The 26,863-nt window shown below is 36.3% G+C and overlaps 1 protein-coding gene across 2 annotated transcripts in view; it reads right to left on the reverse strand.

Annotated features, from left to right (window-relative positions):
• Window positions 1-19,143: 19,143 nt before the first annotated feature.
• S6kII (Ribosomal protein S6 kinase II) overlaps window positions 19,144-26,863 on the reverse strand; it is a 114,727-nt gene continuing 107,007 nt past the window's right edge. For both annotated transcript variants that reach the window (XM_083124080.1, XM_083124079.1), the window contains one exon: window positions 19,144-24,739. In XM_083124080.1, the coding sequence (XP_082980206.1) occupies window positions 24,608-24,739 (132 nt within the window). In that variant the 3' untranslated portion in view covers window positions 19,144-24,607. The remainder of the gene's footprint in view (window positions 24,740-26,863) is intronic.

The raw sequence follows: 26,863 nt of genomic DNA on the forward strand, positions 1-26,863 counted from the left end.
GAGAGAAAACTAGAAAGGACAAACAAGTATGTCGCTCACGAGTTACTGCTGATTCAAGAGATAATGAAGTGGCCTCTACAGTTCCACCTACCTTTAGTCTTTCTGGCGATGATAGAGGTTACAGAGAGCGTGAATCTCCTAGGGCACGGCATCGTCGTTATGAAGAAGGGGCAAAGAGGAAACGTCTAGCAAGGAAGAAAGATCGCAGTTCCTCCTCTTCCAGCACCAGCTCGGACTCTCAGTATCAAGCGAATATCAGGAAGCGAACACGAAGGCATGGAAATGTGAGAAGCGGGTCAGATGAGTCACCACCGCGAACTCAGCGATCAACGACGACAGGAACCCCAAGGATGGCAGACCTTAATTCCTTGTCCAAGTTCAAGGGAGACCTGGAAGCCCAGAATGCTGAACAGTATTTAAAAGAACTCAATATCAACTTTGATTTAATGCAAGTTCCATACGAATACCGATTGGAAATTATTCCTCGGTTATTCAAAGGCCAGGCTGAGCATTGGTTTCGAGCAAACCAGTTAGAGTTCAAGTCCTATTCTGATTTCTGCCGTCGTTTTCGCAAACAATATGCTTCAGAAGAGGCCAAAGAGAGGCAGCTGACAGCAGTGAGATCTCGCCGATACTTAAAGCAGTCCGGTATGAGCTTGGAGGAATATGCCTGGTCTATTTACTCAGCCTACCGCAATCTGTCTGCCCGTTATGTAGAACCAGAGATAGTGAACTTAATAATCTCTCAGCTTCCATATAGAGCCCGCAGCCTGAGTTTGGCTAATTCTCCTCGAACTGTACGACAGCTTGCTGATTTTTTGAAAAGATTCGAGGTGCTTGAAGAACAGGACAGTTGGAAGCCTGTGTGGAATAGGGAAGGTGCAGGCCAGGGAAATGCTCCCAGACAAAATAGAATTGGAAACCAACAACCCAGAGTCAGACAAGTTATGCAGAACCAGAGGAATGGATATTCCAATTACAACAGACGACGTAATCCTCCTAGAAGGGATGGCAGGAACGACTACGCACGTGGGCCGCGTCGTTCCAGATCTGATCCAGAAGACCATTCCCGTGACTCTTCACGTAACGCCTCTGAACCCAGTAACTTCAGAGCGACGGCGCCTCCGTTTGAACCTTCTGCTTCACGTTTGACGAACGAGCAACGTCAAAGCGTCGACATAACAAGAGACGTTTGTTGGGCACCATCGACTAGTGCTAATCCGAGTGGTATGCAGTCGGATTTAGCCAGTCGCCCAACGTGAATTCTTCGTTCCCGATCACGGTTGGGCTAAAATCTTGGACTTCTCTGGGAACCGATGACAGCGTTATAAATAGTGAAGATAATCATCTTTTTGTTGTGCTGACTCTCAATGAAGGAGAACAAAGTTTAGATAGAGCACTACAACAGGCAGTTAGAAAAGAAAATTTACCCAGGTCTCCGTTAATTAAAGCAACTGTAACAGGCGTCGATTTTATTTGTGTTCTGGACACTGGCAGCGAATGTAATCTCATGAGCTACGCCATTTGGAAGAAGATTAAAGAGAAGCTGCCGTCATTGCAGTTACAAACATGTCCAGATGTTAGGCTGACTGATTTCACTGGGAGAAACAAAACTAGAGTTGTGGGATGTAGACAAGTATATCTAGAGATTGCTGGAAGAAATTTATTGGAGGACATGTTTGTCTTGAAAGGTCTCGAAGCTGACTTTATTTTGGGCTACCCATTCCTCAGGAAATATGAAGCAGGAATTGACCTACAGCGCGAGAAGTTATCCCTCACCGTAGACGGAGTTCCGATAGAGCAGGACCTCGTGAATAATGGATCTTCGAAAGGGACGTATGTAAGAAATGTCCGTGAAGATTCCCATGTCGATCAGTGGACGGCTAGTCCTGACGACATTCTTCAGAAGGTCAATGCGAATGAGATTTTATGCGAATGGGGTAGATGCCAATTGAAGAAAGTATTACTGAAGTATAAAGATGTATTTTCCGAGAGACCAGGTACTATTAAAAACTTCCAGTGTGAGATTGAACTCACCGCCACAGAACCTGTGTATAGATAGATCTCCATATCCCATACCGATAGCCTAAAGAAAACTCCTGAAAGAAGAACTGAAAAAGTGGAGACGATGAGATATTACTGTGCCTTGATATTCATCTTGTATGAGCACCTTAATTGTTGGTAAGCCTGATGGTAACATACGCCTGCAGTCGTCCTGCTGATTAATTATTCCATTTCTGAGACTACTGGATATTCACCTGCTGAACTATTCTTCAACCATCCCATACCCAGAGAGATCCTAACCCATTTCAATTGGCCTGAACGGGAAGAAGCCCAACCGGATTGGAGGTCCAAATTATTCTTAGCCCAAGTCAGGGAGAAGAAGAAGCTGTCGAAGGATTTAAAACAGAAGAGAAACGCCAAGACAGTGACAGTTGGAGACTTAGTGATGTTTAAAAACCATTCCTTAAGCTCCTCACTAGATAGGACCATTCAAAAGTTATTCATGTTGTGGATAGGACCTTATCTAGTGGACAAAGTGGAAAATAATGTTGTGACATTGCTAATTCCAAGGACTAAAGAATTATATGGTAAGGTTAACTTGGATAACCTAAAACTGGTGCGTTTTTCGGAGGATAAAAAGAAAGAATTTGTACTTTAAAACAAAGTTTCCTCCAGGTAGATAAGTTCCTTCCTGAAACTTAGTTTCCGAAAGGAAGGGGCAGATGATATGATCCACATTTTTATGTGACGTCACCAGTAGAAAATATGTCACTAATGTATTTATTTTTTGTAAAAGAAAGCGTAATTTCTTTGTTATTATATGTAATATTGCACCCTGTTTGTAATATATATATTTTGTTTAATGTTTATTGTATTTTATGCTCTATTATGAGTAGTTTAATGTATCTTCATGTTTGCAAGAGTGCACTATACGAATTTGTATTTCTAAAGATGTATAGATGTCAGTCTTGTTGATAGTATCTTTTTGTAGATAGTGAATGATTCATCTGTACTTTAATCTGTGTTCTCGAAAATAGTATAAAAGCGAGGATATCGCGTAAGAATCATCACACTTTTTCGCCACGGATCGACGAAGCTTTTAAACTTAAAAAGAACTCCTCGGTGTTGTGCATACATCTTGGTATGGTAGTTCGGGGCGCAAGCTAGGCCTATGTGATCATAGGTACGCCGATAGCCATGCATTGATGATATGCACAATACTGTAACCATTCTACGTTAATAATAAAGTTAGCCTAAGGATTAATTTGGAAATAAAAGGCTAAAGAGCAAATATTGGCTCAGTTATCATTGCATATCTCTTGGTGTGGTAGTTCGGGGCGCAAGCTAGGTCTATGTGATCATAGGCTTGCCGATAGCCACGCATTGAGTTTATGCGTTTTAGTTGAGTCAATTCATCGACAAAGCGAAATCCTCGCCTTCGTCTCAAGTATAGTTGCATTATAATTGCAATAAATAAAGAATAAAACTTTTCAGTTTATACATATAAAGACTCTCAGTGATAAATCATAAGCAACAAAATCTAAAAGTTATAAAATTTGATACAGGAAAGTTTACTGATGAAAGAATTAAGAAAGATTACCAAATTAAACTGTCAAATAGATTTGAGGTTTTGCAGGATTTAAATGATGATGAAAATATAAATGAAACAGACGTAAATAAGAATTGGGAGCACATACGTAATGCAATAGAATCAGCAGCTAAAGAAAGTATAGGATACCATAAACCAAGAAAAGGTAAGCCATGGTTTGATAATGAATGTCATAATCTAATAGAAATAAGAAATCAGGCTAGACTTAGGTGGTTAAATAACTCGGATGATACAAATCTAAGCAATTATAATAGAATAAAGCGAGAAGTTAACCGCACGTTTAGAAGTAAAAAAAGAGAGTACTTGAAAAGCAAAATTAACGAAATTGAAACAAACAGCAAAAATGAAAATATCAGAGATTTATATAAAGGTGTAAATGAATTTAGAAAGGGGTGGCAACCTAAAGTAAACTTGATAAAAGATAAAGACGGTGATTTTCTAGCTGACCCAAGCGATATTCTAAATAGATGGAAGAACTACTTTAATGACCTTATAAATGTCCATGTAGGAGATAAATCAGAAGTAAATTAAGTACACACAGCAGAACCTTTAGTTCCAGAACCTAACTTGACTGAAGTTAAAGATGCTATTAAAAGGCTTAAGAATAACAAAGCACCTGGCATTGATTTAATACCAGCTGAGTTAATTAAATATGGTGGAAATTCATTAATATGTCAAATTCATAAATTAATTTGTTTAATATGGAATAAAGAAGAAATCCGTCAACAGTGTAAAGAATCCATAATTGTTCCTGTGTTTAAAAAAGGTGATAAAATGAACTGCAATAATTACCGTGGAATTTCTCTACTCTCAACAACATATAAAATATTGTCTAACATTCTTTTAACAAGACTAACCCCATATGCTAATGAAATTATAGGTGATTATCAATATGGATTTAAACGTAACAGATCAACTACAGATCAAATTTTTCACATCAGACAGACACTTGAAAAAAGTGGGAATATAATCAAAATGTCCATCAGCTATTCATTGATTTCAAAAAAGCATATGATTCGGTCAAAAGAGATAAATTATATAATATATTAGTCGAGTTTGGAATACCTAAGAAGCTTGTTAGTATAATAAAAATATGCACCAGTGAAACAGAAAGTAAAATTCGTGTGGGTAATAATATGTCTGACAAATTTATAATTCATGATGGGTTAAAACAAGGAGATGCATTATCTCCATTGCTCTTTAATTTTGCCTTAGAATATGCTGTAAGGAAGGTAAAAGAAACTAAAGAAGGACTAAAATTAAATGGTGTGACTCAGTTGTTAGCATATGCAGATGATGTAGACTTACTGGGGGATGATATAAATACGATTAAGAATAATGCTAAAATATTTTTCAAAACTGCTAAAGAGATAGGTTTGGAAGTTAACAAAGAGAAAACTAAATATATGCTTACAGGCCGAAACCAAGTGTTAGGTAATAATCAAAATCTAATTATTGATAACAACTTGTTTGAAACAGTTTCCAAATTCAAATACTTAGGAGTAATATTAACAAATGAAAATTATATTAAAGAGGAAATAAAAAGTAGGCTTAATTCAGGAAATGCATGTTACTTCTCTCTTCATAAACTTTTGTCTTCTCGTTTAATATCTAAGAAACTAAAAGTTAAAATATACAAAACAGTAATTTTGCCTGTAGTATTATATGGGTGTGAAACTTGGTCCCTTACATTGAAAGAGGAACATAAATTGAGAGTATTTGAAAATAAGATCCTTAGGAAAATCTTTGGACCTAAAAGGGATGAGGAGACAGGTGAGTGGAGAAGGTTACATAATTTAGAACTACATAATTTGTATTCATGTCCAGATATTATTAGAATAATTAAATCAAGAAGACTTAGATGGGCAGGCCATGTGGCACGAATGGGAGAGGAAAGAGGAGTTTACAGGATTCTTGTTGGGAAACCAGATGGTAAGAGACCTGTAGGAAGGCCAAGACGAAGATGGAGGGACAACGTTGAGATGGACCTAAAGGAAATCGGTAGGGATGGAAAAGAGTATATAGATCTTGCTCAAGATAGGGACAGATGGAAGGCCTGTGTTGCTGCAGCCATGAACCTTCGGGTTTAAGAAGGCTAGAGAGTTAGTTAGTTAGTTAGTTAGTTAGTTTATACATACTGCAGTAATGTGGTTTTATTTCTCTGAGCTGTGAATATTGTCTTTGCCTAACACTATCCCTGTACCTGAGAGGAGTCTGTGTACTTCACCGAGTCTCATCGTTCACCGCTGAGTATTATTAAGTTAATATTAATAGTAAAATAATACGACGCGTGAAGTAATTGTGCGTAAGAACGTATCAGATTTTGTAAGTTCTTTCCTAAAGGGCAGAATAGGTATAGTACTCAGCATCTAGTCACAAATTCGATTACGAAGGTAACACTTGATTTGCCGTATGCAGTTGTTCAATAACACAAAGCTTATAAAGTTCGTAAAAGGCAATTTTAAATGTTTCAATCACTACTAACAGCTGCTGAAGGGTCTTTATTTTGAGTTCCTTTCTGCCTCATAGTCCAAATCACAACAGTAGGAAGCAGCGAAAGGTTGTTGCTTTTCATGCTTCAGAAAAGTGACACTAACTTAATAAAGTGCACATCAAATAAACAATACCACCATTGAAGAGAGTGTGTTAATGTTATATACCATTTTCTCTGTTATGATGAAATAGACTATCTTACGTTTTCTTGTTCAACGACAGCAATTCAGAACATAGAGGTAAAAATGGGGAGGATGCGAGAAATACTGTCAAGGACGGCGCCAGAAAATTTTGACCGGGTGAGCAGGATCCACATATTGATAACTTAGGGTGGGCAGATATAAAGTAGCCTAATATATGAGCTTCACAAATATGCATTCTCTTTCTGTCTCCCTCTTCTCCCTATCTCTCCCGATTTCCTCTGTATTTCTTTCGCCATTTCATTGTATCTCACTGTCCACGCTTTCAACTGTTCACTGTGTACTTTGCTTTGTATAGTGGATAGATTGTCTTGCCCCTTCAAGTTAAGAAGGAATTCTTCACATACTTAGATACGTAAATAAAAACGAACTTTATTAAATGAACTTAGCAAATAACAGTGTGGCTGTACTGTTTAATTCATGCGAAAATTATGAAACATCTGGAAGAAATTATTTACCAATGAAAGAGACTGCGAAAGTTATTAAGTTACAAGGAGTATTTATATTTGTGAAACCAGCGGCGCGATAGGAGAGGGACAAGGCTTTGCACTACATGGAGAGGAACCGTCTAGTAGCAAGAATATTTGAAATGTAATTTTAGCATACCCAGTGGAGGCATAGTGGTTCGGATTCCACTTTAAACTGTAGGTTTTGTCCCGATTAGCCTTATTGTGCATAAAGTGGACATAAAAAATCAAATGTAATTTTAGCGTTTAGATTCGGATAGCAAATTATGCCAAAATTGGACATTAAAGAGTTGCGTAGTTTTCCCTTTGCCACTATTACAAATCAACAATATTGTGAGTTTTTAACTGGAGATATTGCTGCTTCCTGGATGAGGGTTAACGAATTATCCTTTTACTTGGCTCACGGCGGTTATACAAATTGATAAATTCATATGAATCATTTCATTAAATGAATGTCTTATTGAGAAAGTTTTAAAACACACAAGGAACGAACATTTTTTGTTCACTGCACTAAACTTTTCCAGCATAAAAACGAGAATTTTCACAGAAGGTATAACTGAAATTGGTCAAAATAAAGGAATTTGCGTAATATGAATATCGAAAAATCGATATCTGCCCCAAAATTCCCCAAGAAGTATATACATTATACTTAAAAAAAAAACTATTGTGTCAATATTGCCAACAATATTTATATGAAGTGGTTTCACTATCGAAATAAGACATCTATTACCCAAAACGCTAGGATATGGAAGCCTTTTTATTGATAAAAGTTTTATTCATGCCATATGGAAATTACGCGAAGATGTTTTTATTTACGTGTTTGGTTGGTTTAAGGTATTTTTTATTCTGTATGATTTTGTACTCCCCACCTCGGAAAACGTGAATATTAACTGGATCATGAGTCCTATCAGGGCTCGATATGAAAATCTTGACGAAACGGAAAGCTTCGTGTTGTCACTTTAATTTTGTCTATGACTACAGCCCCTCCCGAAATTTTGAGAAAATCAAAATTTTCAAGTTAAAAATCTGTAGATAAGGAGAGTAAAAGAAAGGTGTAAATGCAAGCCCCCCTTAAAATTACCCCCAGATTACCATTTCCGTCTTCAAGTACAAATTTAATACAGTGAAAATTCCAAATATACGAAATATTTTATTGTATTAATATATCAACCTTCACAAACGAAGCTATGTATTATTCACATTTACCATTTCAGCCCCTCCCGAAAAAAAATTCTGCTTACGCCAGAGCTCAGTAGCCAGTAGCTACTATGATATATCGACGATATTAACGACTAGCGATTTATTACAATGAATAATAGTTAATATTAAAATATTTACATGAACATCAAATAATAAAAAAATACATTGGACAAGTGTCTCCTGGAATTTTCTTCCTTTTCAAAAATTTAAACAGACGTAAATCGTGATTTGTAGTCAGCTCGCTCAATCTTTTTTATTATTTATATATATCTATATCTATATCTATATCTATATATATATATATATATATATATATATATATATATATATATATATATATATATATATGAATGGCTTATTGCAGAAAGGGACCTGAGTCGCTTTTGCACAATTCTGAGAAAAACAAGAAAAATCGTATAATATTGATAGTGTAAGAAAGAAATGTGCCGTTGTTGGCTCAAATTTTCAGCATAATGAATAGTTAATTTTGCAACCCTCAATGCGCCCCCTACAGTATGCTGCTAGAGACAGTGGAGATGAAAAAATTGTGACTCCGGTACCTTTCTGCAATAAAAGTGAAAACTGTGAGAAATAAGACGAGAAATTTTCTACAAACGCCCGTTTGTCGTTGCCACATACGCTAGGTTAGGTTAGATTATGTTATATATGCCACAGGAAATTATAGATTCATCAATAAATGACAGTGTACTGCACTTTCTGGACTTTATTTTCGGTGTTTGAAGTACAAGAATGTACGAGCTCATACATGCATGTGTTCCTCTACATCTGAGTCTGTTTCATTGGCGCGTGGAGTGGGCCACTGAAGAATATCTTCATAAAATCCTTTGACATCGACTGGTACATACGACAAGGCAGTTCATATATCCTTCAATTTAGTAAGCTTGATTGGCATACGTGCAACTGGGAACGTACGTGGCGTAGGAATTACAATTCTTGCACCTTTGGACAGATAGAAGGTGTAAGACGTCAAAGCTTTGATGAATTGGGAAACCTTGACAGTACCCTTATGTTCAACACAGTATTCAAAGTAATGATACTTGGAAATCTGAAAATACTGCCTATTCTTGTAGGAACACATGGTAGTTTTCACAAAATCCACATTTTTTTTTGTAGACATGAGGTCACCACGTTGCAAAACCAATAATGTTACTGGTGTCAATAAGTTTGACAGTATTTTTACCGCCCCTAGCTGCATTACAGATTAGCGTACACAGTTCGTACAACGTATAAATACGGCTAAGTTTATTGCAGAAAAGGACCCGAGTCAGTAACTCAGGTACCTTTCTGCATTAAAGTACACTTTTCACTGTGCATTTTCTTGGCTATAGTCTCGTGTGACTGACATCCATTCTGCACTAAAAGATGTGTCTGTAACTAAGAAAATCAAAAATACCATTAACTCCGAAACCTCAAAAATGTGACTCAGGTCCCTTTCTGCAATAAGCCATTCATATATATATATATATATATATATATATATATATATATATATATGCACGTATCCTCAATACTTTGTCTTAATAACGCTCATTAAACGAATCAATTTGTACAAGTGCTATTTTGCGTGTGGTCAGAGATTGGATTTATTCTTCAGCTCCTCAATAATATATCTGCTCAGCCTAATGAAAATAAGTGACCAGAAAAAGAGAAACCGAATTTGTAAAAATCTTGCGCAGAAGGATCTATCAGATTCTGTCAGAACAATCACAAGACACGACATATAATAATAATTAACATGCAAAATGTAAGAAAAGATAACCACAAGAGACAAAGGATGAATCCAACATACACGTCCTCACATATAATACTCTGCTAAGTCCCCTCGTAGCAACAACGCATGCGCATCTCCACGAGAGGAGAAGCTTATATAGATGCTACCATACCGCTAGGTACTCGTATTAAAGAGTAGTAACAAATTTACTTCACACGGAAAAGGAAAATCTAGTGCAATATGTAAAGAAAAGATTACAACGGACCGTTGCAATATCTGACGAGGTTCCAGATATTCATGAACCGGAACGCCTTTCTAACGATTTTCCTTATCTTACTTAGTAAACTAATGTAAATCCAAAAACAGCGAAACTTCTTGTAGAATAATTTTTTGAGCTTTTCTAGTATCGACGATATTCATAAGAAAAATGTGCATAGAGTCAAGACAAGAATACCTCTCCTTATTGAACCATTCATACTGTATTTTCTTAAACACTTATGTCTTGAATTTGTTCAGGTGGTGACACTCTCAAGCAAACAAACATATTTTCACTACAAATTTACCTCCAGAGACACATATATTGCCATAAAAGCAATGAATATAGTTGCAACTCTTGCACTGAGCATTTTTATTAGTGAAAATAACTGCTGAAGATTATAATTTTATTTCAGAAAATATTATGCATAAATACTGATCAGAATTGGATCCATAGTTTTATATGTGCTTTAAAGATTGAATATCCTGCATGGAATCAAATTTGGCTATGTTGGTACTGCAGAAATTATTTTCTAGCTCACAAATGATAAATTTATTAACATAGAACTAGGACTGCGAGCTATATAAAAGTGCCCAACCATGCTGATTTTCGCACCATATCGCAATGATTAGTTAATTGGATTTGTAGTAAGTTTCACTATATGCACAGAGGCTAATCGAGACGAAAGCTACGGCTTCTAGTGGAATCCGAACCACTTAAAGAAATGTTAGCACCATCGGGGATGGAGCCCAGGACAAGTCAGTGTTTTATCGCTAGACTATCGGGGCTGGCAGTCCAATTTTAATCTATCCAATTCTTAGCTTTCAAGAATCAAGGATTAGGTAATATGTGTACTCTTTGATTCTTTAACATCGTATTTCTCCATCTCGAATATATGAAGCGATGAAACCAATGAGAGAACATCGCTAACAGTCGTAAGGAACTAACAAGCAGGAAAGAAACATAACGCTTCTTTAGAATTTGAACGTCGTCCTACTTATAAAAATTCATTTGTCACACCTGTTAGACCTAAATACACTGAGTGCTCACTGAAATGCGACCATCCCCTCCAAACAACAAGGAACGGCCCAGCGGCTACTCTCATCACATGACCACCCCAACTGGAAGTATCGTGGTGAATGTATAGACGTAACGCTACATGTTAGTTGAACAGCACACGTTAAAATGGGAGGTGGTCAGAATTTAACTTTATTCCAAAAGAGCATGATTGTGGGTGCCCGAGCATCAGGTGCGTCAATAACCCAGACAGCGACACTGGTCAGATGCACCCGTTCCAGTGTAGTGAAGGCATACGGCAGGTGACACTGCGGAATGAGCATCGAATCAAACTGCTCGTGACCAGTGGCGAAGAGGATTTTGGATTTTCTCAATACGTTTGCACTGTACTTTGCCCCTTGTAAAAGTAGCGCATTTTCAGTTACGTCACTAATCATGAAAGGAAATTTCGCCTCAATATCCCTTTCCTCAAAGAGATAAAATACTTCTTTCTCTGAATCGAGATTGGTGTGGGGCACATCCAGCAGCTAACACTTCGTGAAAAGCGGTATCTCAAAAAAGCTGAAAGCTCCAAACTTAACACTGGTAACCAACTTACATGCATTATTTGCAGTTAGAATTCTAATAATGCCTACGTGGATAGGTTAGGAGGTGTTAGCAACGCATTTTCGCTCCCGGCACACACTGAATCTCCTATGGAAACGCTGCTTCAACAAGCTCTGTGCATCCACTGCCTGCTTCGTCACGTGCTCGTACACGATCGGCACTCTTCGGAAGTCAGAGGCCAGCTTCACCGTTTACCTTATAGGCGAACACGCCCCTGAAATTGTGTTTTCCCACACGAATCACATAGGTTGTTATGGGACCAGCTGAGGCACTCTCAGGCGGGCCTTGCTGAATGCGCAGATAAGAGTTCCAGGCAGGGTTGGAAACTTGCGGTAATTATCGGAAGACCTAGAATTTCAGTTCTCTTTTATTAAGCGTTGTTTAATGAAATATAAGTAATAAAATAATCCGTAATAGACAAATATATTAGAGTAGGCCCGACCTCCAGGACTCTTAGGATGCTTCGCCTATGATCGTGACAGCTGAATGCACCATAAGAGTCCGGGATACAACAGTGGATGCACAACACCCATATCCCACGCAACTGTGCGGCGCACACTGGCACTCATGAAGTTCCACAGCAGATCACCTATTCCTCACGAAGCATCACCACCGACTTTGTCTTGCTTGTGTCCACGAGCATGCTGATTGGACCGTGGACGATTGGAGAAGGGTGTGTTGGTCCGATGAATCATGGTTTTTGCTACACCACTATGACAGGCATGTGCATGTGTGGCACCAACAGCATGAGGCTATAGGCTATAGGCGAGTAGGGTCCTGCATGGTGAGTGCTGTACGCGGGTGGGGGCAGCTGTATGGTGTAGAGTTGCCTCTGTTGGCATGGACTTGGACCATTGGTGTGTATGGACTGTCGTGTGATATTCGTTGTGTATTGGGAGGTGTTAGGGGACCACTTACACCCCACAATGCAACACTTCTATCCACACAGGGATGGCATTTTCCAGGACGAGAATGCATGCCTTTACTATGACATTATAATTTTTTTTGTATTGTTGTAAAACATAATTACTGTATTAGGTTCATAATGTGTAAAATTATAAAATGTTTGACGTTTAATAGGCTTTTCTTAATATCTCCCTATTATCAGACATTTTCGCTTATCTGACGTTCTGCCGGACCGTTTATGTCGGATAAGCGAGACACTACTGTAATTCAGAAATTTTCTAATCGCATTTTAGGTCAAAAGTTCCCAAATTGCAATCTGTTAAATGTCACAGCATTGATTTATGTATCAAATTCAATCTGTTTTAACACAGTTTATATTGTTTTGGGATTCATTCATTCTTTATTGGATTTAAATATTGTTTTAGGAAATAATGTTAAGATTTTGAAAATGTCAATTTCAGCCAAATGAATTAAGGCATATATATACAGGTGCACCCATAACCTTTCCAAACAGTCTGTTGTTACAGGAACATATTGCGTGATACATGAAATTCTTATATGTATTGAAATATTTGTTAATCATGTTACAAATTGTGTCTTCACTTTAATACTAATGTTTAAACCAGATTCAATAGCACTGCTTTCCATAAAATATTAAAATCTTCATATTTCACATTTAAAACATTTGAACATCAATTTTTTTATTATGTGCTTGTAAGTGAGGATCTGGTAACACTGTGGTCGTCAAGGTTATTAGAAGTATAGGTTGGGCCAATCCGTTGTTTACTCGTTATGACGAAACGACGGTAAGAGGTGAATTTATCCATGAAATGAATTCCAAATCTATGCGCTAGTGTTGCACTATGCAGATAGGAAACCATGCCAGAAACTGAACACACGAAATCGAGTACACAAATGAGCATTTCCACCCATTTACATTTTGTGGCTTCAGACAAATTGAAAATAAATATAGATAGGTACTTATTGTTATGCGGGACAGAATATTATTGATCGGAACGGGATTTTTTTTTTTAATCCCGACATTCGGGACGGGAAATATTCGCAATTTCTCGACTAGTCGGGAAATCTCAAATTCTCATTTTCACCTTAAGTGATTTTCTTTGCATTTCTGTAATGAAAACTAACAATTTCCGATAAGTTCCAGACACTTGCAATGTAGAAAACGTCAAGAATTAATACCGTTTTAAAATGACCATTCGGTATTTCCCGACTGCTCGGGATCCAGAAAAGTAGGGAAGTCATTTGCTGAAGTCGGGATAGGGACGGAATTTTTCTTTCCGATACCGGTCCCGACTTTTCGAGATACCGCACACCACTTGTTATTATTATTTATTTTAGTTCAGCACAAGATACATCTTACAAGTACGTTGAACATAATATATACGTTATATACGTTTTTCAAAAGGATTCTTCAGTCACCGAGCTTTGGATTCGTGTGGAAACGCTAACGTGAATCATGCTATTGCTAGAATCTGCAGTGCGCATTTCTGCCCAGAAGATTATGTACGTAATCTGAAAAGTCAACTTTTAGGTTTACATCGAAGAAAGATCCTTAAGCAAGATGCCTTCGACTCCTTATTATGAGCAGGAATGTAGGGAGTATAATCCTGGTAAATACTTCGCCTACCACTTCTTTGCCATTGGTGTACAATTCTCTCTCGCTTTTTCCCTACATATTCACATAAAGCAATAAAAATACAAACTGCTAACTTTTCATTCCATTTAGGTTATTTATTAAACGGTACGTGTGTGTATTTATATTTGATAAATTTACTTTGCTCTTCCGGCCATTTAAGTCAATTGAGATGATGAAGAAGTGATAAAATTCGCGATTAAAATTAACCGATATGCCATCTGGTGGGATTTTCAGGAAGTACTGTAAGTAGGATACGTTGTGTTAAAGTCGTTTAAAGCATGGGGAATATGCGAGAGAGTAAGATCTACTGTTCAGGTTTTTTTGTGCTCTAAATCGTTTTATGGGTCAGAACAAATTAAAAGTTTTCATGTGTTTCCACCCCGTGGAATCAACAAAATGAAATTTGTTAATAAATCAGGGAAAACGTAATTGACAGAAGATTGGTATGGGGGATATAACACTGTAATTCGGCAAGGAAATTAAGAAGAATGCACGAGTCTGCTTACTTTATTTTTCGAGAGATAAATATATATTACCATGAAAGTAAAGTTTTAAATTGTACTTTATAAATAAAGCTTTTTTTTCGGAAAATCATGAAGCGTCTTAGCCAATGCGACCATGTATTACCGGTATTACGTATGTGTGAAATTTGGAACAGGTGCAAGTCGATTAAGAGAGAAGATGAAAATAGTTTGAGAATGAATTAATGTCAAACGTAACCAGAAAATAAAGTGGACATGCTAATGTTACTGTTTCATTCAGTACGATGTCCTTTTTCAGTGAGTATAGCCTGGTCATGAAATCGTGAATATTATTATAAAAGTAGCCTTTTTCTCTCGAGAAAGAACTGCAACGATATGTTCGCAATTTTCTCCTGTCCCAGCTTTTCAAGTACACGTCAATTTCAATTCCTTTCTTTTCAAATAATTTCCGAGAACCCCAGTTACAACATGACGTGCAGATGATACAGCACTGCTTTGGACAACCAGTGCGTATACATAGTTTCGTCTGCATTTTCCGTGTTATTTTTGCCTATCATAATTAAATGCTTCGTTCTCAGTACAGCTTCACGTTTGTTAGAGTACCTGGAATTCACATCGCATTCGCAATATTTAAAAATAATGCGTAATTTAAACGTTTTCTACCATACCAGTCATGACAACACGCTGCTATTTTGTACTACTGCTGAATGTAAACAAAGATTTATCCTACTTAGAGCGGCCATATTGGAAGCGACACTAGCGCTCAGGTGGTAATTTTAATCGCGAATAGATGAATGGCCAATCACAGTTCCCTTTACTTACAAGAGCGACCACAAGAAAAAGAACCTTCCTCCTCTTCCGTTCAACTCGGACTATAAGAGAGCATGCTCCACTCTTCCCCTCCCCTCCACACTGGAGTACGGTGCACAGGAGTCGCGAGTCTGTGCAGGTTTCTTTGCTTGTGGTTCCACTATAATAGTAATATAAAATTGTACACTCACCTCATTTAGTTCTCCGGCAGTTTGTTTCTTTATACATCATATTTGGAGAAGATATAATTCAATCTATAGTTGTACATACACTGTATATAACACACCTTATTACTGACTTCCTTGACCCTGGATGTACAGTGTCAAGGAAAACAAAGAAATGAGCATAATTTTCTCTTCGGTAAAGATGTTGAACCTAAACAAAAAAAAACCTCAAATAATGAATTCGACAACGTAAATTGATGAGATTTAGTAAATCACCCTATTACTTCTTCATGGTATGTGACGTAAAGTTCCCGCCCAACCATTTGACGGCGTTAGTGGTTATCGCATCTCCTTTTCCATAGCCTGTAGTACACATCCTCATCTAGATATTGTTCTTGTTCTGGTGTTTAATATCTGCATACTGCAACACTGTCGTTTTATCATTTCACGTGACTTCACATTGAAGTGATGCATTCACTTGGCCGGTCACACGTCATCGCACTTCAACCGTTACCATGGTTTTGGGCCAGGGCTGGTGGTCGTGCTTGAAGGATGAAGAAAAGAACAGGACACTGATATTTTGAAGACTTCATATTTAGGCACAACTAAGGAACTATTCTAGAAAACAGATCTGTTCTGCTATAGTTGTGAATTCCTTCCCTTATATGATGTTCTTTAGTTTGGGTACAAATGGAGCATGAATTGCAATCTTGAAGTCCACTTTATGCACAGATACGCTAATCGGGACTGGACTACAGTTTAAAGTGGGATCTGAACCACTGTGCAATGTGCATCCACCAGGTATCGAATCCGGAACCCCTTGATTACAAGGCAACAACCTTACCACAACACCATCGAGGTGGCAAAATCTTGGAATGAGGACAGCTAAGTATAATCATTAACAAACCATCCAAGTGCACAGATGATATTTTGCTTTTAAATATGCAAGATTGTTGTTCTTTAGTAACTCATCTAAGGGTTACTATTAAACTAAATGCACGTGAATAATCAACTCTCAATAATTGATGCCTTACCACATCTTGATGCAAGAAACAGGACAATTGGCAAATGTCAGTTCTGTCAACTGTTCATTCCTAAACAGTTTTGCACCGTTTCATGTAATCATCCTCACTGTTGTGATTAACCACAAGTGGCATCAGTGTGACTCTAAATAACAAAAGTACAAAAATTGCAACACAGGATACAAACACCCAATGTTTCAACACTTAAACACTGAATATTATCAGAGGAATAGCAGCCAAAATAGGCGAGTAGGGTCATGGAAGCAAAGCACCCTGGCAGATATATTGGATGTCTTTTTCTGTGCAAATCTGGAAGTCTTTCTCGTGTACAGTTTTATAACCACCGAGAGGATACTGAATAAAGCAAACAAAAGAACCCTGCGGCAGTAGCAACTCGAGAGGGTCTGCCAATAAACTCTTGATAGGGGCAATGAGTACAGCTACCAATCTCTTGCAGCACCAACTCTCTCTCTCCCCTTCTCTTCCTGTTATGTGTGGCCCTGCTCCCCCAGATTCTATCTTTCACTTTTACCATAGTTTTAATTGATTTTTGTTTTCAATATTTATAATAAGGTAAGAGCAAGGGAATTTTTCTTTCATATTCACTTAAAGGTATAACGATTAAACACCGAGGAATGAGTTAGTTCTAAACTAGACCCCATAGCAGGGCTAATACAGATCAAAATTGCAGTTCATTACTGCAAGATTCACACTGTACACATGTGAAAAAGACTAAATGACCAAAAGGTAGGAATGAATGGAAAATAAAAAAGTACTGGAAATCTGAACAGTGGCTTTACATTTTGATTTTTGCACATTTATACAATTGTTGCTCTAAAAAGCAAAAATGCAATCGAGTACAAATAAAATTTGTAAGTTTTTGTACGAAAGGAAAAAAACAGATTTATAAAATGTTAGAGGAAAATGAATTATGCAATCCACCCTTTCTAATTAGGACATTTGCATATCCAATTAAAGTAGCCTGAGTATAAATTCCATACAAGAACTATACCAAGGATGAGTTTCCTAATAAAGCTACTCTCTACTCATGGCAAAATGAACTAACACCGTGAGGTTACTGGAAGATGCCATTTTAAAATATGGCTTCCCCTTTGTTTTAAAAGGGGATGAAAGGAAGAAGTCTTTTCATGTCGACAAATTGATTATCCAATATGGCTGCTCAATTCTGAGGGAAAAATTTCAGCAACCGAGTTGGCTAGATACTCTTTTGTGGGTACAACCATCATCTGACATGCATGCCCCTGGTGTCAATACCTGAACTAATTCAAGGATGACAAAGGTCAACTCAAGGACTATGAAGATCAAAGCAGTAAAATGGGGCAAATTAGGAAAAATCACCAAAAATTGCAATTTTCAAGGAATTTTGAATTTGACCTTGAAACTGGTTGCCTAACCTACAGGTTCCACCCCTCTTCCAGTCGATTTCACAATAGGCTGGTTACCTCTCATCAGGGGGGGTTGATGATGCTTGCTTTCCCTCCCTCAGAACAAACTATTCTCGAAAAGTCCATTTTCACAAGTGAGAAGGGCACCGTACAAAAAAATGGCACAGTAGCTAGTTGCAACAAGGCAATAGTTCATTTTCGTAAGAGCAGATGTCAGCACAATTGAAAATTGTAAATACAATTCCTCGTTTAGAGCTTACTTCACTTGAAAGAGAACAATGACAACATGTTGCATTTTAAGAGTAAGTAAGAGCCAGTAAGAGGGAATATTTTTAAATATATTGCAAGTCTCTCTACTTTTTTTTTTAAACCAAGAAATTGCATTTCTGTTGTAATGAATACACTTCATAAAAACACATTCTTAAAGTAGTCTTCAGACCACCATTTGTTGCTCAAAATATTTTTTTAGGATTCTTTTCTGCAGTGTTTAGCAAAGATTTCTTTGATAACCCAATATTACATAGAATTTTAGTTACTTTTAAACATCAATTCAAATTTAACCTGTGTCAACACATTTTTTGCATTCTTAGTACAGCAGTTCCATAGTTACGTTCCCAAAGAATCATCTTTGATATTTTTTTAAAAAACAAACATTTCAACAAAAGGTTTATTTTTTTGCTGAAAATATATCCATTAAAAATTTATTAACAAAATGGGAAAACTTTCTTTTAATTCTAAGATATGTAATCATTCATCACCACCTGCATTCTTAGGAAATTATTTATAATTTGCAATTTCATATTTTAACTTCTGGAAGTCACAAAAAAAATAATAAAAACTTGCAATGCTGTTGTTTCTGGGAGATGGACCCAGGGATTTATCCAGAATTACCAATTTGGGGTGCATCAGGGTAAATTTTAAGCCAAAATGACCATAAATTGGACCTTTGTGAAAAATTTTAGAGGGTGTTGGGGGTGTATGGATAAATCACGGGGTGGACCAAAGTCCAGAGGGATTGCAAACTGACACAACACACACATTTTTAGACAGTCAAGTGACAAAATATGAACTTTTTTGTTGCTGTTGGCAAGAAAAAACGTAACAAATATAATGAAATAATTTTATTAACATAATACAGCACAAATCGGCAATGTGCTTTGCTTGAAATCAATGCATCATTATTATTATTACTATTATTGCAAACATGGTCTACAAATAAAATTAACTAAAAATAAGAAATGTACTCTATATGACTTTGTTCTCATGAATTGAAGCAAATCTTTTTTAAATTGTGACATTTGACATTTCATGATCTGCAAAAATATATACATGTATATCAAAATCCAAAACATTCTCTTCATCTTTTTTATTGGCTATAGAATGCATTAAATGCAAGCATGAGAAAAATAAAAAATGAGAAAATGCAAGGAAAGAAAAAACTCATTTTTAAATATTTCACATGTCTTAGATTTGTTCACAAATGAAAAAATGAAAGGAAAGAAAAACTCATTTTTAAATATTTCACATGTTCTAGATTTGTTCACAATCAACAATACAATTATGAAAGGAATACAGTATATTTTATCCTGATATTATCAGGGATAATTCTTTAATGCAAAACATTTATATATACATCCATATTAACAGTCTTTGATTCTTTCGTATTTGTGCAGTACATCTGAACACACTTTCAGAAATTTATCACCCATGGTGCTAAATTCATATTAGTGATGGGTCAAGAATGCTGAAATTCTATCTCACACGATGTTTATGAAATCAACAATTTGTGTTTCAGAATGTATAAAAGACAAAGGGAACAAAGTTATATTCATAACCAATAGAAACTGTATTATCCTCCACATTAGAACAAGCGATGCAACCAAGAGCTTATACAGCTTCAGTTTGTGGGATAAAATAACAATTGACGTTCGAGAAAAATCAAGACCACTTATTTTTCAGGTTCTTATATGAATACAAGCTCAAAATTTTTAAAGCAATTCTTTTTGTACTATTAATGCCTCGAAAATCCTTCATGTCATCAATGTTTTGCATCTTTACAATACCTTTAAGGATTGTTGTTCTCATTATTTTTCTCTATTATGAACTTACACTCAATATAGATTATAAATTCTTGTTTTATACAACTAACTGAATGCAACAAAGCACAAAACCTCTGCAATTAAATCAAAATTAACACAATTCAGAGCATGTATGATGCGACTTAATTTAACATGCAAATTTGAGAACATACTGTGGGTCAATATTTAAATACTTGCATTGTTTCACTAGTTTCAAAGGGTGTCATGGCTCACAAGGAAAAATTGAAAGACCAACTTTCTCACCATACACTGTAACATTAAAAAATCTCAGTATGAGAGTAAGACCAGTTAATATTTCAGAATTTTTCTCAACCTTGGAAGTTCCATGAAGCCTTACCCTTGGTGTCCTGGGTTAGATTCCTGGTGGGAGCTCCAAAATTTCAATGTTGACCCAGCATCGTGAGGACAACTGGGGACCTACTTGACAGCAATAGTAGCAGGCCATCAGACTTGAGTGTCACATTTTTGTTTTTTTACCTCTGAGGTCCTAGTTTTGTCAGTGGGCACTGGCCAAAGTTTCTTCTTTGAAAAAATAGCCCTAAATTTTTTTTCTACCTCTTGTTACTGAAATATATGTGCCTCCTACGAGACTGATTTATATTGAACAAAAGAAGATGTGATGCTTAATTCTGTCATTATTATACTTTCCAACAGAATAAATTTTATTTATGTAGTACTCAATTTCAAATTATGCCAAAAGGAACCTTGATATTGAGGCTATCACTGCTATGGTTAAATATATTTTTACAAAAAGATTTATATCTTTTTTTCTTTCTTCCCCATCCTTCACATTTCATTCATAATGACTAAAGCATGACTTGTGTATACCAATGCACTTCCTTTACAAATATTAACTGAAATGGAAGCTCAAAATATATATACATTTATATATTGCATATTAAACTGATATCTAGACTAACACTACATAATGGTCTGTTTGTAAATCATGACAACTCAACGGGTTCTTCAATGCTAATGTCCAATTAAGAAACATGACAATTATCATATTTCTCTTCTTAGTTGAAATATGATGCATCACATTTTTGAAAGAATACATCAAATATATTTATAAGACTCCACGACTTTAATTATCTTTACACACCAAATATTGTCAGAAGAGACTTTTCTTCAACCACATTTTTATTTAGTTCATAATTACAATTTACCACCAATACATTAAGACCAGCACACCAACTGCAAGATTAGAAAGATTATATCTTGAATATTACAGTCAAGGAAAAATAAGTATCTTCTAGAACTGCTTCTCAAAATATAAGTCTACTTTATGCTCACACTGGCTAATCGGGATTGGACATACGATTTAAAGTGGGGTCCAAACCACTATGCCTTCGTAGAGAATTGAATCTGGGACCCTTGACAGCAAGGTAAAAGTGTTACTACTATATCATCAGGAAGATCCACAGATGTGATCAGGTCAACCAAAATGTTCCATACTCTCACCTGTCTCTAAGAAAGCCTAGGTTTGGCAACGAACTCTGAAATGTCAATGTTTGCATCTTATGGACAATTTGGGAACTATTTGATAAGAAATTGCTCTGACTCTAGATAGCAAGTCAGTTAACAGCAGGAATGGGACTCAATGAATCAATGTTGCATCACCAACAGGAAGCAGTTTGGCCCTCAAAGGAATTTTATGTAATGGATGCAAACAATTTGGCAATTGTTTGACAAGAACTTTGATAAGTTTAATTACAAGAATAAAGAGTAGTATGAAAGATTTAGATATAGTTTTAACATGATACTTCCCTAATTTTTCACAGCATATCCCCCTGTACAGAAGCACAATCATGATGATGACAGTGATAAACTATGTAAAGTGCTCTGTTAAGTTTTTCTAGCCTTTCTGTTGTTGGAAATTTAAAGCATCTTATCATGGTAAGTGCAAATTTTTGCAGTACTTGGAACTTGACAACACTTGAGAGAGAAATAATGAATAAACAACGAAGATTTTAACAACTATAATAAAGTCAGAACTTTGAAATACAATATCTCTTTATATTCATCACAAATTAGTCAACCGAATAGCCGTATGTTGGCAAGTATCCCACAAACACCTTATGAACAGTGAAATATCAAAGAAGTGTATTTAGTACATTAGAACATTTAAGATTTAGGAAATGATTTACAGTCAACATGTAACAACTGTAATAATTTTTGGAGCAAGAACTTCCACAATTTGTTTTACAGGTGAGATTTGGGAGTATGCATGCAGCTGGGGCTTTGAAATAACTGAATAAAGATGTAAGAAACACGAAACACATCTTGTAAGATACGGTTGTAATTGAGCATTCAGATTTTTTTTTATTTTTTTTTGGCATATTTCTGTGAAAGAAACCGAAGGAATATAATGTATCATCATGCATAATTGCAAGTTACAACGGCAGCACTGAAAATCAGTCATTACAGCCAAGAATAATCCATGACAATACACAAAAGTTACTTGGAGGCAAAAAGCTCCTATGTGATGTTTTCAGCACGAGCCTCTGATTCACTTTAAATATCCAATACCTGGTCTTTAAAATGTGTTCACAGCACTCTGTGGCAACTCCAACCCACTCCATTCATCTACATATTCTTTTGTTAAACAAAGAGACTGCACTCTTTATAAAATTTCCTTGTAATTTTATGAGAATTATGTATAATTTGCATCATACCTACACACACACACATTCATTCACAAACATAATATTAAACAAATCAAGTGAGAGATAAGGGGATATTTTTTCCCCAAATATGCAAGCTTACCATCTTGAGACCTGATATCAACATGTATATTTCTTGCAAGGCAACAAAGTGGTGCCACAATAGTACAAACTGCCACATTCTTTTCTATTTTTGTTGTGCACTTGTGTGCACATACATAAAACTTTTTCTTGATAATAATTAAACATTCTCTGCATGTGGAAATTCTCACTAACTCAATGGATGTATGAACATGCATATACAGATATATTGATATGTACAGTCAATTACATCAACTACTGTAATATTTGATTATGTACTTGATTATACTTCCAAAAAATATTGTTGATTTTAAGTTGTGAACAATATCATGAGTTAGTTTATGTGTTCTTTGGTTCCTTCTGACAACAACCAGATATGAAAAAAATAGTTTTGGTGTTATAAATCCATAAACCATAAACAGACTTCATCAGAGAAAGATTTTACAAAGCAATCCATTAAGACACATCTTACCAAAAACAATCTCATTAATAATGATATATATCATTTTCTCAAACATCAAGATAGCTCAGAAAAAAATACCAAAAAATTCAGAAAAGACAAATATTTAACTTCAGCAAAAAGATGAAAAGATTTACATGCCATCTGGTACCAAAATTTCTAAATGGAAAAATTTTGAATAGACAGTCAAGAAATTTATTTAAGAGTCAAGCTAAGGACGAGCACAAGTTCTCTTATTTCTCTTTCATTTCATAAGATACACATCATAAAATGTTTGGACTTTGCAGTCCTATAATTTCCAAGAAAGAAAACCCTAGTATAATGTTTTATTTCCTTGAAATATACTGCAATCAAACTTGTTGCAATTAACACGGGGGAAAAAGAAACTCGCACACCAAAAAAAAGTGCATTATGGCACATGGAAGAAACAATGGAAGAAAATACTGGAATGACTTATTCACTCTCACAAGGTAACTTCCTCAGCCATCATGGAATGATGAGTGTTATGAGCACAACCTTCCACTATCAAACTAGTGAAGAGCAGTGCTTGACAGAATGACTAGTTTTTTTCTTTCCCCCCATTTTTAGTTTCTTCCTTTGAACAGTGCAGCATCTCACAGACTCTCTAATGCAAGTTCATTCCAGAAATTGCACAATACTTCGGAACAAAATTATACTGTATCTGATCCCACTACTTATTAGCGTTTAACACATCTTGTACAATTGACCATAGGATATACGATTTCTTTTTAAAAAATACTTTCTTTACACATAAAGATTAAGACACTCACAATAAAGAAAACATTAAATCATTAACACATGTAACTCTATACAATTTTTAACACAATGGGACGTGTACGGTCCACACTCAACAATGTCATCACGGCAATTGAACAACTTTATCCTCATTTTATTTCATTACAAATAACTTCTAAAATGTCTCCTGCTAAAAATACTCTTTTTTACTTTGACTGGAAGTCAAATATAATAATTACCTCAACAACCACACCATATGCAAGCCAATTGCTCGGAGAATCCTTCAGCTAAATTTCAGAACACACTCCACAATTCAGTGAAACAGTCATTCTGCTCACACACACACACATGCACATATATACATACATCAACATATATATACATTTTATATATATATATTTTGTGATCACTGTTCTTAAAATACTTGCAATAAACTGGATGTGTGTTCACTCTACTATAATGCCACTATTACTGAGACCAAAATATTAGCACCAGATGAAAATATTGGGGGAGGAATTCACATATCACTAGAAGACTTGGGCTTCAGTTTCCACTTCCTGCGTGCGGCGAGTTCCGACTGATGGACAGGGCCAAGATTTGGTGCTCGTGGTGTCTGTGTGATGGCTCGATATGTGGCAGCCATGGCACCCTGCGAATCAAAAAGGGGGTCAAAATTATCTTCTAGTTTCCTACTTCCCAAAAATACTTCTCATTATACCACTACCTGAAGAATGTTCATATGTTGATTAATACAATAGTTTCTCTTGACAGTGTGCCATTGTATTGTTTAGAAATAAAAAATAGGATTGCCTTGCGATTTGGTACACACAGGAGATGTAGTATGGGGGTCTGGCATACCATGCCACTGCTCTACCAACTGAGCTACTGAGACAGCTCTGGCTTCATGAAAAATCAAGAACCGGGTCTGAGTCCTTGTAGAGTACATTTTCACTAAGATTTCTACATAGAAAATAGGATGAATGGCAAAGAATGGACTAACAAAACAACAACGATGGATTAAAACAAGGGTATGTAATATTATCAAAACTACTAATTAAAAATTAACCTACTACCTGCAATGGTGAAACACACTGTATATTTAGAACATGGGTATATTTTCAGGGTGGCTACAGACAAGCAAAAATGAAATTCCCTGACTTTTCCAGGACAATTTTTGCATTTTTTCTCTGATTAAAACCAATACGTTGCTGACCAAGGCAGTTTATTAAGATAAAACACTTAACACGTAACGTTTCGACCCTGTATCAGGGTCTTCCTCAGACGAAGAACTAAGGGGACACGTATGAGGAGATTTGTGGAATGGAAGAGGAACGCAATATTAGAGAAAAGATCATAAAAGATTGTGGAAGGAGGGGGTTTAGAAAGCTCACAAAGGAGGCAGGAAGACTGCCCTGTTTAAAAGGCTTTCCCAAAATACATAAAGAAGAGATAAAGTTGAGACCAGTGATGAATTGCAGGGACAATATTTTGGAACCATTGGAGAAGAAGTTAAAAAAGGTAATTGAAGTGTTAGTGAGAGAACAAGAAAGCAGAGCCGTGAAAAACAGTGAGCAAGTGGTGGACCTTATAAAAGGTCTGAAGGAGTCTGGGGATAAAATCATAATGTTTAGCCTAGACGTGAGAAGCATGTTCCCGAGCATCAAAAGGGGACACGTAGTGGATATAGTGAGGAAGAAAGTGGGGAAAAGCATTATAGGAGAATGGGATAGTGAGAGAGTGGTACAAGCGCTGGAAACCATTTGGGACAATGGCTACAGCAGAGTGGGGAGTAAAATCATCAAGATTAGTGAAGGTCTGAATATAGGCTCTTGCTTGAGCCCTGTGCTGGCGGAATTAGTTATGAATGAATGGGAGAAGGAAGTGATAGTGAAAGGAGGAGATAAGTTAAGTCTGTTTTGTAGATATGTGGATGATTGTTTTGGGATATGGAAGGGAACAAAAAGGCAGCTGAGTAAACTTGTTAAAGATGTAGAAGATGAGAAAGCAGGGATATTCCTTGAGCTCGAAACGGAACAGGAAGGAACATTAAATTTCTTGGATATTGAGATGAAAAAGAAGAGAGGAATGGGGATTGTGGCTACATGGTATCAAAAGAAGTGTTCGGCAGGAGTGTTCTGCCACAAAAGAAGTGATGTGGGTGATGGAACTAAACGTAATTTTATAAGGAACATGGAAGACCGAATAAAGAAGATATGCACAGAGAAAGGGGAAGAAGAAACCAAGATTAATAGCCTGTGGGAACAACTAGAAGAGAATGGCTATGAAAAGAAAGACAGACACAACATCAACAGAAGAAGGAAAGAGATAAAAGAGAGAGGACTGGAAGAGAAGGAAGAAAAAGAAAAAGAGAGATGGTTTGGTATAAGAAGTATGGGCGATGCCACAGAGAAGATATGCAAAGTGCTGAGGAAAGTGGGTATAAGAACTTACAGGAAGGGAGGACGCACTATTTTAAGTATAGCCAGCAAGAAGAAGGAAGAAAAGAGAGAGGAAGAAGAGGAAGGGGTTATCTACGAGGTGAAGTGCAGAGGATGTGAAAGTGTATATATCGGGGAAACGAAGAAGAGACTTAAGATTTTTAGTTTAGTTCTTCGTCTGAGGAAGACCCTGATACAGGGTCGAAACGTTACGTGTTAAGTGTTTTATCTTAATAAACTGCCTTGGTCAGCAACGTATTGGTTTTAATATGGAAAAAACAAGGCTTAATTATATTACAATTTTTCTCTGACAATTTTGAACTAAATCCACGTAT

This window comes from Lepisma saccharinum, chromosome 6 (genome assembly GCF_977018435.1).
Source record: "Lepisma saccharinum chromosome 6, izLepSacc3.1, whole genome shotgun sequence".
In the NCBI taxonomy this organism is placed as follows: domain Eukaryota; kingdom Metazoa; phylum Arthropoda; class Insecta; order Zygentoma; family Lepismatidae; genus Lepisma; species Lepisma saccharinum.